The 17,266-nt window shown below is 38.0% G+C and overlaps 1 protein-coding gene across 1 annotated transcript in view; it reads left to right on the forward strand.

Moving 5' to 3' along the window:
* Nucleotides 1–504: 504 nt before the first annotated feature.
* Nucleotides 505–17,266, forward strand: part of LOC131155709 (uncharacterized) — a 45,753-nt gene continuing 28,991 nt past the window's right edge. Inside the window, exons 1-3 of the mRNA XM_058109052.1 lie at nt 505–996; nt 12,566–12,726; nt 13,063–13,093. Coding sequence (XP_057965035.1) covers nt 685–996; nt 12,566–12,726; nt 13,063–13,093 — 504 coding nt within the window. The 5' untranslated portion in view covers nt 505–684. The remainder of the gene's footprint in view (nt 997–12,565; nt 12,727–13,062; nt 13,094–17,266) is intronic.

Genomic DNA, 17,266 nt, shown 5'->3' on the forward strand with positions numbered 1-17,266 from the left:
TAAAATAAATTTTGTATTCTCTTGTTATTGCTATGATGTATCAATAAGTTTGCATGTAAATTGAAATCCCAACTCATGGATCTGTTGGCAAAGATAAGTAGTTGGAATAAGGAAGATGAAGAACCTTATTGAAATGCCCATGGCAAGTAAAAACACACAATAAAATGAGAACCATGTATTTAATTTATTTATGGCAGTTTGGATCAAAGATTTTATTTGAAAAAAGAAAAGAAAATGAAAATAAGAAGAAAATTCATTTGCTTATTGTATTTTATTTCTATATCAAATACCATTTAAAATAAAAAAATTTTAAAAACTAATTGTTAACAATGTGTAAATTAAAATTTCATTTATTCGTTTGGTATGTTTTTTATTTTATTTTATTTTTCACTCTCCTTGATAATAAATATAAAAAAGTAATTTTATTTTATTTTATTTTCTTTCTTTAATAATTTCTAAGTTTCAATTGAGGGATAAGTGTGTAAATTTTTTTGTAGGACAAGTAATGTGTTGGAAATCAAAAGATCAGACCATATTGTTTGGCACGAGTGGGATGAACCCCGTTATGTCGAAGGCTGGTTGGGGATGACCTTCACGTGTGGATTGCTTGCCAATTTGTTAGGCTGTCAACTCGCCGGCCGCCAGGCTTAACGCGCCACCGCCGCTAGCACGACAACAGTTGCCATGCTCTTGCTCGCACGGCGGCTGCAGAGGTCGCACCAGTGCGTCTGGTTTGCCATGCGCCACTTCCGCTTCGCCCGAACAGACGACGTTCCGCCACCCTCTAGGAGGCGGTCGACGGTCCCGGCCCCTGCAATGAAAAAGTGCGACGAGAGGTCGGAGTGGTGGGTAGTGGACGGCGAGATGCACGAGATCGGAGATAATGTGCCTCCTCGTGAGAGGTTTGTAATTCCCAGAGACAACATTCCCAACAAACGTCGTAAGCAGCTCAGAGAGCAGTTCATGCGTCGGACTCGCCTAGTTCTGAAGGAAACGGTTAGTGCTTAATGCGTTTTCTGGTTCTAGGGTTCCAAATTTGTTTTTATAGTCATTGCTTCTGTTTGTTTTACCGGAAACGTTGACGAATGTTCTTGCAAGAGGGGAAGTTCTTTTGCCTCCCGCTTAGTCCTTGGAAAGAGTGTGAAGGAAAAGAGAGAGTCTGAGAATTGTTATTTTGAGATGTGTTTCCTTTCACTTCCTATTACAATTTGAGAGGCCACTACTGCTCACTAACTGAGGCTGGTTTTACGTTGTTAAAATAATTTTTAAGGTTATGACTATTTATTTTTGAAAGAAAAAACAATATTATTGACTTCAAGAGTGAAAATTGTTGCTGCCTCCCTGGTTCTTTGAAACAAGAGGAAGAATTTGGTTGGGAAGTTGGATTTGGGGGATTAGAGGAGTACTAATGATCAGCGTCTGATATCTTCTATTGTTATTGACTTCTTTCGCAATTTGTATTCAAAGGATAGTCTTAATAGACCTATAGTTGAGGGTTTACATTGCGATCCTATCTCTGCTGATCAATTGCACTAGTTAGAGAGGCCTTTGTTGAGGAGGAAGTGAGTGAGGTGGTTTTTGGGATGGATAGAGATTAGGCTCTGAGTCCGGATGGGTTTAACAGGCCTTCTTTCAAGATTGTTGGGAGATATTTAAGGCTGATTTGATGAAATTTTTCACTGTGTTCTATGGGAATGGGATTTTGAGGAAGAATATCAATTCTAACTTTATAGCCTTGATGCCTAAGAAAGCTATATCTTCTAAGATTGAGGACTTTAGGCCTATTAGTCTTGTCTCTAGTATGCATAAGATTATCACTAAAGTCTTGGCTAATAGGTTGAGTGTGGTGCTCAATGATTCTATTTCTAGACCCTAGAGTGCTTTTTTTTTGGGGGGGGGGGGGCAGGGGACGGGAGGGACAAATACTGGATGCTATCTTGGTGTCTAATGAGGTGGTGGAGGACATCCATAGGAATAAGAAGAGGGGTTTGTTTTCAAAGTAGATTTTGAGAAAGCTTATGACAGAGTGAGTTGGAGTTTCTTGGATAAGGTCTTCATGAAAAAGGGTTTTGGGGAGTGTTAGTATAGGGGCTGTCTGTCTAATGTGTGGTTTTCAATTATTGTTAATGGTGAACCTAAATCTTGGTTCATTGCTTTGAGAGGCATTAGGCAAGGAGATCCATTATTGCCCATTTTGTCTATACTTGTAGTTGATGCTTTTAGTTGGATGGTGGATAGGGCGGTCAATAGAGGGTTGGTTAAAGGATTAGGCATGGAGGCAATATGCTTCGTCCGCTCATGAAAGACTGGGTTGGAGGCAATATGAAGAGTAACTTGATTGCCACACATCAACTTCATAGGTTGAGAATTCAAAAAACCCAATTCTTCCAACATGTTCTTCAATTAGACAAGTTTACAAGTAGTGTGAGTCATAGCTCTATATTCTGATTCAGCACTTGAGGTGGCCCCCATAGTTTGCTTCTTACTCTTCCTAAGAAACCGAATTATCACCAACTAAGATACATTACTTAGTTGTGGATATCCGATAGAAAGGTGACCCAACCCAATTTGCATCTTTATATCCATGAATATAAGAGTGACCTTGATCACGATATAAAAGACCTCTCCAAGGTGCACCTTTGAGATATTTCAAGATGCAAATTACTGCGTTCCAATGACTTGTTCTCGAAGAATCTATAAATTTTCTCACAATAGTTGTTGCAAAAGATATATCCGATCGAGTGACTGTGAGATAATTCAACTTCCCAACAAGTCTCCGGTATTGTCTAGAATTAGGTAGCAAATCACCCATATCCCACACTAATTTGCTGTTAGGATCCATGGGTGTATCAACTGGTTTAGATCCCAATGATTCAATTTCATCCAACAAATGAAGAACATACTTCCTCTGTGACAAAACAGTTCTTGTACAAGATTTAGATACTTCTATACCAAAGAAGTATTTCAATGGTCTTAAATCTTTGGTTTGAAATGTAGTCTGTGGAAAAAATTTGAGACAATTAATACCTTTATCATCATCACCTATAATAACAATATCATCCACATAAACAATAATAAGGATCCTACCCGACGAAGTATAATGATGAAACATAGAATGATCCACTGCACATCGTCGAAGACCAAACTCAAGCAATATAGTACTGAAACGACTAAACCATGCTCGGGGAGACTGTTTTAAACCAAATAGTGCCTTCTTGAGCCGACACATTAAGTCCCCCTGAGCAACAAACCCAAGTGATTGCTCCATATAGACCTCCTCCTCAAGGTCACCATGCAAAAAGGCATTCTTCACATCTAATTGATATAGAGGCCAGTGAAAAGTAGTAGCCAAGATGATCAACATGCGTATGATGTAAGTTTGGCAATTAGAGAAAAAGTATTGGAATAATCCAAACCATACACCTGAGAATACCCCTTAGCAATGAGACAGACATTTAAATAAGCCATAGAATCATTAGAGTGGGCTAAGGCTTCCGTAACAGATTTAGGAAGGGTAGTAGATGATAGAGTAGTAACAAAACAATAATAGGAGGGTGATAAGAAGTCATAACAAACATAGTTGGAAATGGGATGTTAAGTACATGTGCGTTTGCCTTTTTGAACAGCAATGGGAGGTTCAACATCATGGGGAATGTGATCATCTGATGAGGAAACCAAAGGTGTGGTAACAGAAGCTGGAGGGGAATCTATTCCTTGGAGCCGCCGTCGTGAATACACCTGTAAATTAGGATGATCAATGGGAAGGACTCGAACTATATGGAAACTTAGATGGTTGGTTAGGCAAGGATAGAAAAGTAGAATCTAGAAGATTAGGCAAAGGAAGTGACTAATTGAGCTCAAAAGCACTCATGGTCTAGGTGTAGTAAGGTGTAGACTCAAAGAAAGTAACATAGGTAGGAAGACACACTTTATAGCACAAAGATCCAACTTATCCACCCTAGGAGTTAATTGATGAACAAAGGACACACACCCAAATATATGAGGAGGGAGAGAGAATAAAGGTGAATTAGGAAAGAGAATGGAGTAGGGATTTTGCCACTACTAATAGAGGATGGCATCTTGTTGATCAGATAGTAAATAGTAAGTACAACATCACTCCAAAACACTTTAGGTATATGCATTTGATAAAGTAAAGTGCGAGTGATTTCAAGGATATGTCTATTTTTCCTCTTTGCAGCCCCATTTTGTTGAGGAGTGTGCGCATGGGATGATTGATGGACAATACCAAACTGAGTCATATAAGTAGTGAATTGTGCACTGAAATACTCTTTAGCATTATCACTTCGAAGCAATGTTTTAAAAGGCTAAGGCATAAGGCGAGGCATTTTACCCTCCGTGAGGCGAGGTGTAAGCCTCAAGGTGTTGAGACATAAGCATTTTGGGATTGTATTTTTTTTAAATAATTAATAAATAAAATAAGTTTATATATAGTATAAAAATGAGGAAAAAAATTAGAATAATGCAGGAAAAAAATAAAAATATAATTCTTAAGTATCATATGGGCCAATTTTAGCTAACAAACTCAAAACAATGCATGTTAAAAATAAGCATGAGCCATAACATTGCAAAAAGAAGAGAAAAATCCAAATTAAAGCATCACAATGTCTCATCATCCAAGATTCTAAGAATCTAAATCTAAATCAACAAAGTTCAAAGAGTACTATCAAGGTTTTCATCAAAGTCCTCCTCTTCATCAAACTCATCTATAGTAGGAGTTATTCCACTTATAAATTCCCCTTCTCCCACTTCAACATCATCATCTTCCTCAATTGTGACCAATGTTGGCCTCTTGCCTTTGTCTTGAGTGCCTATATATTCAATAAAGCTATAGGTTAGGAATTAGGACAAATGGAGTATTGATATATATGTACTCAAGTTCTCACAATAATCACTAATCTTCCTTTTGCTAGGAATTATAGAATGCGAGCTACCCGAAGCTTTTTTTGCTTGAGCATTATTTCCTTCAAAAGCTACCACGGGCAAAGCTTTAATAGCATTAATTTCGAAGAGATTTTCATCATCAAATCAAGAAGTATCTTTTGGGAGGATATGTTCTTCCTTCTCGGGGATCCACTCATCATCTGAAGCTACTTCCTCCACCAATATTGGATCATAATTTTGTCTTCTTCTTAGAGCTCTCTCCCTCAGTTTGGTGTTGTACTTCACATAAACTAGAGCATTCAATCTCTTGTGCTCTAATCTATTCCTCTTTTTTCGTATGAATCTACAATTGAGTTTAAGCCATTTGAATTTTTAGATATTAGAAGATATTTTCATATTTGAGTGAAATGATAATAACATGGCATTTGTAAGAACTAAGAACCTGCTCAAATGTGCTCCAATTCTTCTCACATCCACTAGCACTACATGTTAGGCTAAGAACATGACTAGCAAACTTTGTCAATCCTGGGGCTTTTGTCCGCAAAACGCTTCCACCAATGAGCTACAAAAGAAACACATATCTAAGCTCCACGTTATAAGAAGAAACAAGGATAAAATACTACTAATTAACTTATTTTTATTGAAGTATTATTTTTACCTGGGTTTCTCAACATTCTAGAGTCAATAGCCACTCGATTCCCCAATTCCCCTTGTGCATTATCAAACAAATCCAATTGGATGTCTGCAGCTAGCCTCTCCTCATATCTCAACATTCTATCCATGCATTCAAATAATCATTTCTTCACTTCCTCACAATCAGAGAAGTTCTCCTTATAACGCAATTGAAGTGGGCAGAGGTGTTCAATTCATTTTAGAGGAAGGAGGGGCAATCGGATTATGACCTCTTTCAAGTGAGATGGATAATTTTCTCCTGCTAAAGAAGGAGATTTGTGGAGGGAGGCGATCAGACATTGAATTGCAGAAGGTGAAAAATGTATGGATGGTAGTCCTTTCTTGCAGCTCTGCTGAAACTGTCGAAGATGAGCATGACTGAAACAAATAGTTTCGAGGGGGGACTAAGTTGTGTAGACTGTGGGTCATGGAGCATATGTAGGGAAGGGAAACAAATAGGAAGTAGGGTGAACATCCGGCAAGCCCCTGTATCGCTGACATAGTCGAGGCTGCTCCAACGAAGAAGGAGATCAAGGAAGGGGATTCTGAAGTTGAAATTTTTGTTGGAACTCTTGCATTGGCCGTGTTATTAACGAGTGCCTGAGGCTCACTCGCTGCCTTAAGGCATGCCTTTACTAATGCACTGGATTCTCGCCATCTCATAACATAAGTAAAGTCCCATCCCGTGCTTTCGCTCTCAATCGAGTAACTGGGGTCCGGAATCACAAGGATTCAGAGGTTTTATTTCCTACCCATTCATTAAGAGCATTACAACTGTGGGGTATCTTTCAAAATCTATTAACTGGAATGGGGTTAAAGAGCTGAAAATGAGTGGGCCTAATATCAAGAGACTCAAATCAGTTCGGCCTAATAAGTCAAAATTAATGTGGGTTGAGAAAAAAACGGCTTTTCCTCCTAATGAGACTGGCAGATGTGCTTCAACTAACGACATGAAGTTTACTAGAATTGAGGGCACCGAGAAAGGAAATCAGGGTCTTGATGGGTTGATCTGTAATGTTGGGCAGAAGGATGCAGCAAAACAATAGGGAAGACGGGATATATGGGAATAGGTACGAGATTGTTGTTACCTCTCATAGTAGGGAGGAAAACCCACATTCAATCGGAAACTCTCGGATTGAATTGCAGGAACCCAATCTTGTTTCGAATTTTCAACCTTCTCCTGAAAATTAGTTTCAAAGGAGAATAAGAAGGAGATAGTGACTCAAAAGTGGTAAAGTCCACCGACTTCACTCCATCACCCATTCGTCTTCCTCATCTTCAAACCCTGAATGACAACATAATTAGGAAAGACTTTTACTCAACAAATCATGGATTTTATAATCCTGCTAAGTAACACAAGATTGAAGTGGAACTTGGGAATATTCAAAAGAGAAGAAAGAGATTTAGAGGCAATGAGATTTACTGTCCCTATTCCCTCAATAATAGTAGTGGACCCATCACCAAGGATGACATGAGGTAAGCTTTTAGAATATTGAATGGTGGTAAAGAAATTAGTTATACTTGTGATATGATCAATAGAGTCTTAATCTAGAATTCAATGACTAGTGCGAGAAATATTGGATGACAGCCAAGTTGTAGGGTTACCGACAAGAGATGCATAGGAAGAAAAAACTGCACGTACGGATGTTTGATATTGCTGGAACTTCGAATACTCTTCTTCAGTACACTGCTCCCCACTCGAGCCTGAAAGTATGGAATCTGTGGTAGCTTTATTGGTGATGCATGAGGGTTTATTGTGAAGATCCCAACATTGCTCAATCTAGGACCTCCTCATCCACGATGAGTGCACTTGCGAGGGGGGCCTCTGCCATGTCTATCCCTCCTACCACAACCACTTGAACCATCCTGAGCACTTTTTCAACTACTTGGTGGAAAACCAGAATCACCTTGTGTAATGAAAGCAGCCTTCTTATAGCCAAAGGGTGAAACATAAAAAATAGAGGCTGAGGAATGTGCACTGGAGGAAGCAAAAAGCTTATATTGGAAAGTAGCCTATGATTCTTTATTCAAGATATAGACCAAAAGGTGTGTCTCTCCGATTTTTATAAGGAATTCGTTGAATTTCGAGGGCAATTAAACTGCTTCTCAACCTATTATAGAGTTAGCATGCTTTTCTTTTCTTTTGTTCCTCTGCGAATGGAGCGAATGAACATATATCCAACCTAATATCATGAATATCCTTTGTTGGAAACAAGAAGATTGCGAGAATAAACATCAGCAAGGATGGCAACTTTGCACTACTAAGGATTTGGGACTGGACTGCCTCAAACTTGGGTTTCAAACCTGCTAGAACTTGAAGCTCCCCTTGCTTTTGTATCTCGTGAAGATCAACAGTTATTGGTTACACAATGTTAAGTTTCTTATGGATGTGCTTCATCTTTGTAAAGTACTATCTCACACTCATGTCTCTTTGTTTTAACTGAAAGTACTCCAAAGATAGATTGTACATATGTGTAATGTTACTGGAATTTAAAAGGTGTCAAATAATCCCAAATATTCTTGCATATAGGGGTGCACTTGGTTTGGTGTGGTTCAATTTTGATCAATATCAAAAACTGAATTGCAATGCTCGGTTTTCTGTAATACTGAACCCGATTCTGAACCAAAACCGACAGTTTTCTTACCGAAAAGATATATGGTTTTATGGTTTAGTTTGGTTATTTAACTGTTTTACTATAAAAGCTTTCCATATTTCTCCGAGGCAAATATTAAAACTCTTAACAGTTTTGCTTTCAGAGGACTCCATTATATGGTTCAGGTGCCGAACATATGGAGGTTTGGCCATGGAGATGGGGATCTGAACAGGGGGAAACTTGTATTTATAAGCAAAAGATAGCCTGTAATTTTTAGGCATTTCGGATGTGGGGCTAGGAATGGGATGGAGAGCATTTGCGAGTTGCAAGTTGGTGTGGTTGGCTTGAGCCACCTTGTCCCACATCAAAAATTCCTAAGGAGGAAGAACCTCCCCATCTCTATAAAATCTCACCATTGCCTTCTTCCAATCATTCGTTTAATTAACAATATTAAACTTCTAATGAAAAGCTAAAAAAATTAAAATTGTAAAAATTTTATATAAGGGGAGAATTATAGGTGAAAAAATTGCTAGAAAATATATTAATGTAATTTACAACTGAGATGTATATTGCACAAAAGAACTCTTATATAAATTTATTATTAGATAATTCAGTTTTCACTTTGGTTTTGGGTTTGTTTTCAATAGTTTTTGTACACACCTACTTGTACCCATCCAAATACATGCACATCCGTGCAATGTGGGGTTCCATTGAATTCCACAATAGGGAGACAATCAATGCATTTTCGTGAATCCATACTTCTTTTCTTTCATAGTCATTGTGCCTGGGTTGGAGCAAGTTTTAAGATTTACCTAAGCTTGCTGAACAGATCTTGATTATCTTAGATCACTGCACATAATTTTTCTATGCAATTTTTCAGTTGTTATTTGGGGCAATGATGTAGGAAACATACTTTTGGGATTCATGGGCTCCATCCCAACACTCACAAACAAGACCAAAAATAAACAAGGATTAGGCTGGAACAACCACGAACAAGGTGAACGACTGAAACGACCACGAATGAGTAAAAAAAACTAACATAGCACTGCCACAGCCCCAAGAAACTAACACATTATCACTGCCACAACCCGAAGAGACTAACAGATGACCCTAGTGGTTCCAAACAACTGTTAACAAAGTGCCACCGGTGGATGACGGAAAAAAGGTTGGGTCTTTGAACAAAATACATGACTGACGACTTTGTATTGTGGTGTATGGGAGTATTTAAGATATTCTGGAAGAAATTGAAGCAAAAATAAGCCTGAACAACCTCCACGTGCCAGCATGTGAGGTCGGAGCTGCCAACTCTCAGTCAGCACATGGGGGCGTGTGGGGCCTCCTCTTGTGATGAAATTTCAAAGCCCTTTAGATCGAATTTGGCTATATATGGGATTGGTTTTGCAAAATCTGAAGGGTTTCTTGAGAGAGCAGAGATGTCCAGGAATTTACTGCTGTGTTTTCTGCTGACTTCTGGACTTGTTTCTCGTCTCTAATGGTGCGGATGATCATCCCGTTTTGGCAGGTTTGCATAGGATTTTTAGGTTTAGCATTTGGTTTGGCAGCAGCTACTAAGGGTTTAGGTTGGATCTTGCTATGGTACCATGTTGAAGTATTGGGTTAATTGGAAGACCCAATCACAATGATAGGTCTCTCCCTCTATTTGTAATATATGTCAAATACCTAACAGCAACCATAATACCCTTACTAACTCACATTTACTAACATAACAATAGCACATATTAGTAATGCTAAAAGACCAAAATAACCAGCAACAGACCCAGTAGAGAGTTAAAAACCAAATCAATGTTTGTAAGATAAGAGAAGAAAGATTTACATGAATAATCCCCTGAAGAATCCAAATACCAGACTCTGCCATCACTCCAACTGGAGATATGACAATCCTCTAGTAAAATGAGTAAAGATGACAGCTCCTCCACCTCCCATTCATTCAAAACCCTTCTAAAATGAATGTTCCAAGAAAAAAGAATCCAAGGAAATCACATTGTCATGATATACTATCAAAGGAAGAAGATAATGCATCCCCCACCCACACACACGTGCGCACACACACAAATATTAAAAAAAGAAAAGAAAAAGGAAACTTCTTTCCAAAACCTAATATGGTTACCTCTATCTAATTGAAGTTTTGTAGAGGAAGAAAAGAATGATAAACTTAATAAATGAACCTTCAAGATTAAGAGCTCCTAATGCTCAAATTAGCATCCCACTCATTATTGCAAATACTTAACTAATAAAACGTAATTGCTGATCCCTAAATGCTGAAAGTTACATAATTAAATCCAATTATCCTAAATTATGCCGACACATGGTAAACACAAAGATCTTCAAATGCCTTAATCTTGCTCATATGTGATTTCTTGATGTTCCTCCACAGGGCTTGGGGTAAACTCCATGTTTGCACAATTTTGACAGGACCCCACTGCGTTGACATAAATTTGGGCAATATACAAGATGTTGATGCCGATAAAACTTCTGAAGACAATGTCATTTGGTGTTACTTGTGTGGTCCTGTCAATGTTTGACCTCTGTGGCCATCTAATTCCCTCAAAAGATTCAGATTGAGCAGAATGATAATGCATTTCCCTTTTCTACAGAAAACAAGTTTTACTTTGTTCCATGGTACTTGTGTTCATCTTTTGATTTTTCCAATTAAAATTTCTCAAAAAGATTGTCAAGTTCTAAAACTTTTGCATTTAGAACGGGGATAGAAACAAGAAGTTGTTAGTAATGCACTTGTAGTTAAAACTATAATGCACTTGTAGTTAAAACTATCTGCCGTTGTTTTGAAAGTTAGTTTCTCTTTAAAGATGCGGGTACTGTTTCCTACCTTCTCACAATCAATTCCCCAATTGTCTCCTGTTTCCAAGCCACTCCCAGAAAGATTGTGATTCCTGTCACAATGATCTGACTTCTACCCTAAGCTTATTCTTTGGCACATACTATTTCTGAGCATCTTAAGGCACATTTGAAGTGCCTTAAATTTAATCTAGAGGCCTTTTGGAGATTCAGAATTGTGATCTATACTGAAGATTGAAGATGTGAAATACAGAGATTTTTCATAGCCTGCTTCAAACCCTGTTGCAGAACCATCACGCACTGGCCACTGCCCTTTTGATATGTTTAAGTGATTGCTATGTATTAGGATTGGGAATGGCTTTAACAAGCCCTGTTTTGCTGCTGAAGTAACTCATTGGTCTATCCTTCCGAGATTCTAGAAAAGGATCATAAGCAGCTCATCTTCACATATTTACTACATTTGTTAATAGACTCATTTTTAGTGAAGCTGATAAATGTTCTGCTCTACTTCACGTAGGAGGCTAGGACTTAATACTTGCTCTGAGTAATATTTTTAATCAGTCCTGGCTGCATCCCTGTCTGCTGTTATTCCGGTGACAATTAAACATGACTGTATGGTCAAGAATCATGTGGGAGGGCTAAATTTTCTCATGTTTCTCTCTCTGAACTTTATGAACTGCAGCATTGGTATTCAAATTGTATGTTGAATTTGATCTAAGATTTATTTATACGTTTCCTTATTGATAGTCAGAAAGCACATGCAAATTAGGTTGTGGATCTAAGTATATATTATTATCTTGTTCCTCGGTTTGTTTACCAGTTTTCATTTGACTTCCATTCTAAGTCTTTGTCCCCTGATGTGTGTCATCTGCTCCTCTTTGGAGTGAAGAGATTTGTTCAGATCTGTTCTTACATTGTCATTTCTATTGGACTCTTGAGTAACTTGTTCAATATTTTTGGATAGAAGTGGGTGTGTGCCCCTACTCTTTGGAGGAGTTTTGTGCTATGAATTTTTGTGGGTTTGGGAAAAGGAAAGGAGAGTGGCTTTGTGGTTGTACTCAATAATGGATACCTTTTGGTGCATTTGGATATAGAGAAAAACCAGAATTGTTAAGAGTTTGGCTTCTTCTCGTAACTTGCTTTGGAATAGATTGGTGTTTGTTGCGTCATTGTGGGTGTAGCAAATGGTCTCTTCTGGCATATATATTTTGCAGATTTACTACGGGATTTGGTTGCTTTGATCAGTAAAACTGTTTTGTAATTATTTGCTTTTTGGGGTTCTTTATTTTGTTCTTTTTTCTTATATTTGGGAGGATATCTTATCCTCCCTTTTTCCTTTCTCCTGTTTCCTTTCTCTTCTTTTTAATGTAATCTTCCTCCCTTTTTGTAATAAACTTCTTTCCTCATCCCAAAAAGGAAAAAAAAAAAAAAAGACTTCCATTTCCATGCTTCACATTTGGAAACGACAGATGCAATTTTTTTTTTATTTTTATTTTTATTGTTTGTTTTTTTATTTATTTATATATTTTTTAAAAGCATAGTTTGTATTCTAATGAAAATTTTATTATGTGTTCTGGAAGGAGCATGAGCCTTGGTGTAAAAGGTATATAGAACTATATCAGGAGCTCAGAGAGAACTGGGAGAGGTTGTACTGGGATAAGGGTTACTCCAAGAAACTTGCCCAAGATCATGCTAACTATGACTCTGCTGAAGATGATGATCTGGATTTTTCACCATACAGGTTCCTTTCCCTTTTCTGATATATATTTAATTATTGACTGATCCTAGGTAAACTCTTATCTTGTTAATTTGTCATTAGCTGAATGGTGGTGAGGGAAGGACATCAAGCAAAATAATCCATCTCAATATGATCCATCAAAATTAGTTTCTCTCTCTCTCTCTCCCTCGTTTGGAGGGACAGGGTTAAGAAACTACTGCACTTTACCTTTTCTTTTTGGTTTCAAGAACTATTTGGCCTTTTAAAACTGGAAATCTAGTTTTAATTTGTGTTGTACCAGTGGCATCTTTAGAGGCACTGCTGACTGTAGAATATCATTTTTTTTTTGGTGTGTTTCAGGAGAAGGCGATCCAACACTGAGCAAATTAAGGTATGAAGAAAGTTGATTTAAGCTGCCTCTTTACTCCCTCCACAAAGGAAAAAAGACCAAAAATTAGAAGCTTGTTTTGTACTATAAATTTAGGATAGGATTTAGTCACTTCAGAAGCTGTTTGAAATTGAGGACGTTTTGAAATATTGACATGATTCAGACAGGTCTTGTGGTTCTGTTTGATAATGCCTTAACTTCCTTTTTTGGGGAGGATTAAGAGAAATGAAAACGAAAGGAAGCAATTAATAAAGTATACTTCTAAACTCCCTGGGAATTGATTGGGTACTCCATTACAAGCTCCAAAAGCTGAGCAAGAAAGACAATCAAGGAAAACAATCCTGCTCCACAGAAGGTCAATAAACACTGTTTGATCCTCAAAAACCCTCACACTATGTCCAATTAAATGCACCTGATTACTGCAAAGAACAGAACAATGCATGCCAGAGAATGTTACCGTCCTTACTTCCTCCAAGAACCTTGGAAGCTTGAAGAGAAAAACTCTCCATAGAATGTGGACAATCCAACAAACCCACTATACCCCAAAAATCTCAAATAAATTATTTCCTAAATATTTATAAATTCTTATAGAAGGCTGAAAATTTTTAGCATGACTAGGTTTAAATCTATGCTTTTGCATGTGGAGCTGTGAAACATTCTGAAAATTTTAAAACTATAATAATCCCATCTAAGATTTCAGCATTTTTTTCTGCATAATATGTATTTTTTTTAAGCTAACCTATTTTTTCCCAATTTGTGTGCTTAATAAATAATCTTGCTGGATGCAAAGGAAAACAACGAGCAGACGAGCTTAATTGAGGAGGCTTATACCTAAAAGGTGAAGAACTTGGGCCTCGATTAAATTGCGATCCAATAACAAAGGGAGATTCCTTCAAATAGAGAGGGAGATTGCAGGAGGAAAATGAAGCATTCTATGTGTTCCTGGGAGCAAGAAAAGTGAAGGCTGGAGGAATCTTTTTGAAGCTCCTCTGCAGCTTTCTTGTGACCCTAACAAGCATATTGCCATTAGATGTTCAGACTGTGGTTCCTTGAACATAATAAGACATGAGAGGTTGATGATGGAGTAGAGCTGGGGTTCGAGTTAGTCGGAGAAGCGCACCTTCGCAGAAGTCTTCAACAATGTGTTGGCAAGGGGGAAGATTGTTTCGGGAAGGAATGATGGGGAATCCTGTGATTTCAGGAAAGGTTCTTTAACTTCTCTGCCCAGCCCAAATTTTAAAATTGCTTCCAAATTTAATATTGTGCACGAGAGAGGGAATTTTGGGCCTGTTATTAGTGGGCCTGTTACAGCCACTAAATGGATGATTAAAGGAATAGGGGGTAGTGAGCCAAGCCTTATCCAAAGGAGCATTGGGCCTATATATCAGAAGATAAGTAAATACATGCTTATACCTAGACCCGAGAGAACACTAAAGAGAAAATGAGGAAGACAGTGAGGGCAGAACAGTGGCAGAAATTAAAGAAGTCAGCCCAGTGATAGGTGGTTCCAGTGAGCGTACACAGTTGATTTCAAATTTAATGGATAAGATTGAGCGGCCTAAAGACATGATGACGGAATTAGGGGGGAGAAGGGTGATTTATCTGAAGGGGATATAGAGCTTTCAGATGATGTACTTTTGCAGAAGGACAACTTACAGGATAAGGCACAACAATCAATTCAGCAGAAACAGGCAGTTACTTTTTCAAAACTGATCCAAGATGCAACAATGAGTTGTATTCTGTTGAATATGAAGATACTCAATTAGATGAGTTCAGTAAGGATGATAGATGTTCAGAAGCAGATGATGATCTCATCAGCTTTTGTGATTCTGACTTTGGCTTTTTAGTTGTTCAACTGAGAAGTGAGATAGAGATGGGAGGAGAAGACAATTAGGAAGAACTTTCTAGGGATTTGTGCTTTAATGAAAGAACGGAAGAGATACTACGGAGTAAGTAACAACTACTTTCACCTTAGCCTACACAAGATGAGACCCCTTTACTGTCCTCTGATATCGAGTGAGGCTTAGAAGGTTCTGTTAAGCACAAGTCTGATCAAAATAAAACTTTAATTGATGAGGTGTTTTTGCACCTTGCTCCTGAGCCTATTCTTAATAAGGTGGACATTGGTGTTAGTCCTTTAGGTGTTGGGAGGGGTTATGATGAGGAGATGGTGGATTCAGTGTGCGGTCAAAATTCTTTGGAACCTTGAAAAGGTATGCTTCTTATTCTTGTTCAGTCCCTTTTCCCTGTTGAGTCTTTTTGTCACAATGAGGGAACTAGTGGGGGGAGTGACTTTGGTATTGGCTTAAGGGTTAGTGAGAGGGACTATAGAGACCCAAATGAGCTTTTATATGATATGGGGTTAAAGTTTGCAAGTCCTGTAGGTGTTGAGGTTAAATTGGGGTTGAGTCCAAAAACTTATGAGAGGGGGAAAAAAGAAAAAGGGGTGGAAAAAAATTGAAAATTTGGTTTCTATTGATTTTAGAGAAAAAAATAATTCTCTCATTTTTAATGATAAATGTACAGCCTGTATATAATGGAAGGAAGAAAAGTTCCTTCATTATATTCGGTAACAAGATACTAATTACCAAAAAATCAGGAAACTAGCCAAATATGGGAAACTACAAAATAGGAAACAAACTAATAGAGATATTAGGGATTTTCCAGAATCTCTTCCTAAATTAATGTAGTCAACTAATAATAAAATCAGAATTTCTGCAGCGGTATCCCTGAAATTCAGAGATTGAGTATTTCCACACTCCCCCTTCAGCTAGGCGTAGATGTTAATCAAGCCAAGCTTGGTACTCAAATCTTCAAAATTCTTCCTTGTCAGCATGTATAGCAGACTAACTGTCCCATTTTCTATCTTCTCCTTTATGAAGTGGCGATTTATCTCCCCATGTTTTGTCCTGTCGTGATGCACCGGATTCTTTGCAATGTTAATAGCTGACTGATTGTCACGAAATACTTTCGTTGGTTCATAAGTGATGATTCCTAGTTCCCTCATTAGTCTTACCAGCCATATTCCCTCACAAATTCCGAGTGCCATAGCTTTGAACTCCGCTTTTGCATTGCTTCGAGAAAAAACTGGTTGTTTCTTACTTCGCCATGTTACTAGGTTTCCCCACACATACGTACAATAACCAGATGTTGACCTTCGGTCAGTTATTGATTCGGCCCAGTCAGCATCAGCGAACACTTCAATATCTTTCCTTGTGTTTTTCCTAAAGTACAAGCCTTTACTTAGTGTCATTTTAAGGTACCTTAGTATCCGGTTGACAGCTTCCATATGTTCTTTAGTTGGATCATTCATGAATTGACTGACTACACTAACCGAGAACCCAATATCAGGTTTGGCGTGCGAGAGATAAATCAACTTCCCAACAAGTCTTTGATATTTGCCTTTGTCCATTAGAATACTGTCCTTATTAGCTCCAAGCTTAGTATTTGAGTCCATGGGTGTTTCAATTGGTTTGCACTCAAGCATTCCTGTCTCTTTAATAAGATCTAGTACATACTTTTGTTGTGACATTGAAATTCCCTTTCTTGACCAGGCTACTTCCATTCCAAGGAAGTAATTTAGGCTCCCAAGATCCTTGGTTTTGAATTCTTTGGCAAGTAAGGTTTTGAGCTTGATTAGTTCTTCATAATCACCTGTTAAGATGATGTCATCTACATACACAATGAGATTCGCCAATTTTCCTTAGGTTGAGTGTTTGATAAACAAAGTGTGATCTTCTTGACACTGAGAATACCCATGCTTCTTCATTGTTTTGTTGAACCTGTCAAACTAAGCTCTCGTGGATTGCTTTAGTCCATAAAGGGATTTCTTGAGCTTACATACCTTATTCAGAGTTTCCTATGTTTCAGAGCCAGGAGGAATGTCCATGTAGACTTCTTCTGTAAGGTCTCCATTGAGAAAGGCATTCTTAACATCAAGTTGGTGAAGAGGCCAATCAAGATTGGCAGCCAATGATAGTAGTACCCGAATAGTGTTTAATTTGTCTATTGGGGCAAACGTCTCTTGGTAGTCTATGCGATAAGATTGAGTGAACCCTTTTGCAACCAGTCGCACTTTAAATATGTCCGCGCTTCCATCAACCTTGTATTTGACGGTGAATATCCATTTACATCCTACTAGATGTTTCCCACTCGGTAGGTCTGAAATCTCCCAAG

Source organism: Malania oleifera, chromosome 5 (genome assembly GCF_029873635.1).
Source record: "Malania oleifera isolate guangnan ecotype guangnan chromosome 5, ASM2987363v1, whole genome shotgun sequence".
NCBI classification, from domain to species: domain Eukaryota; kingdom Viridiplantae; phylum Streptophyta; class Magnoliopsida; order Santalales; family Ximeniaceae; genus Malania; species Malania oleifera.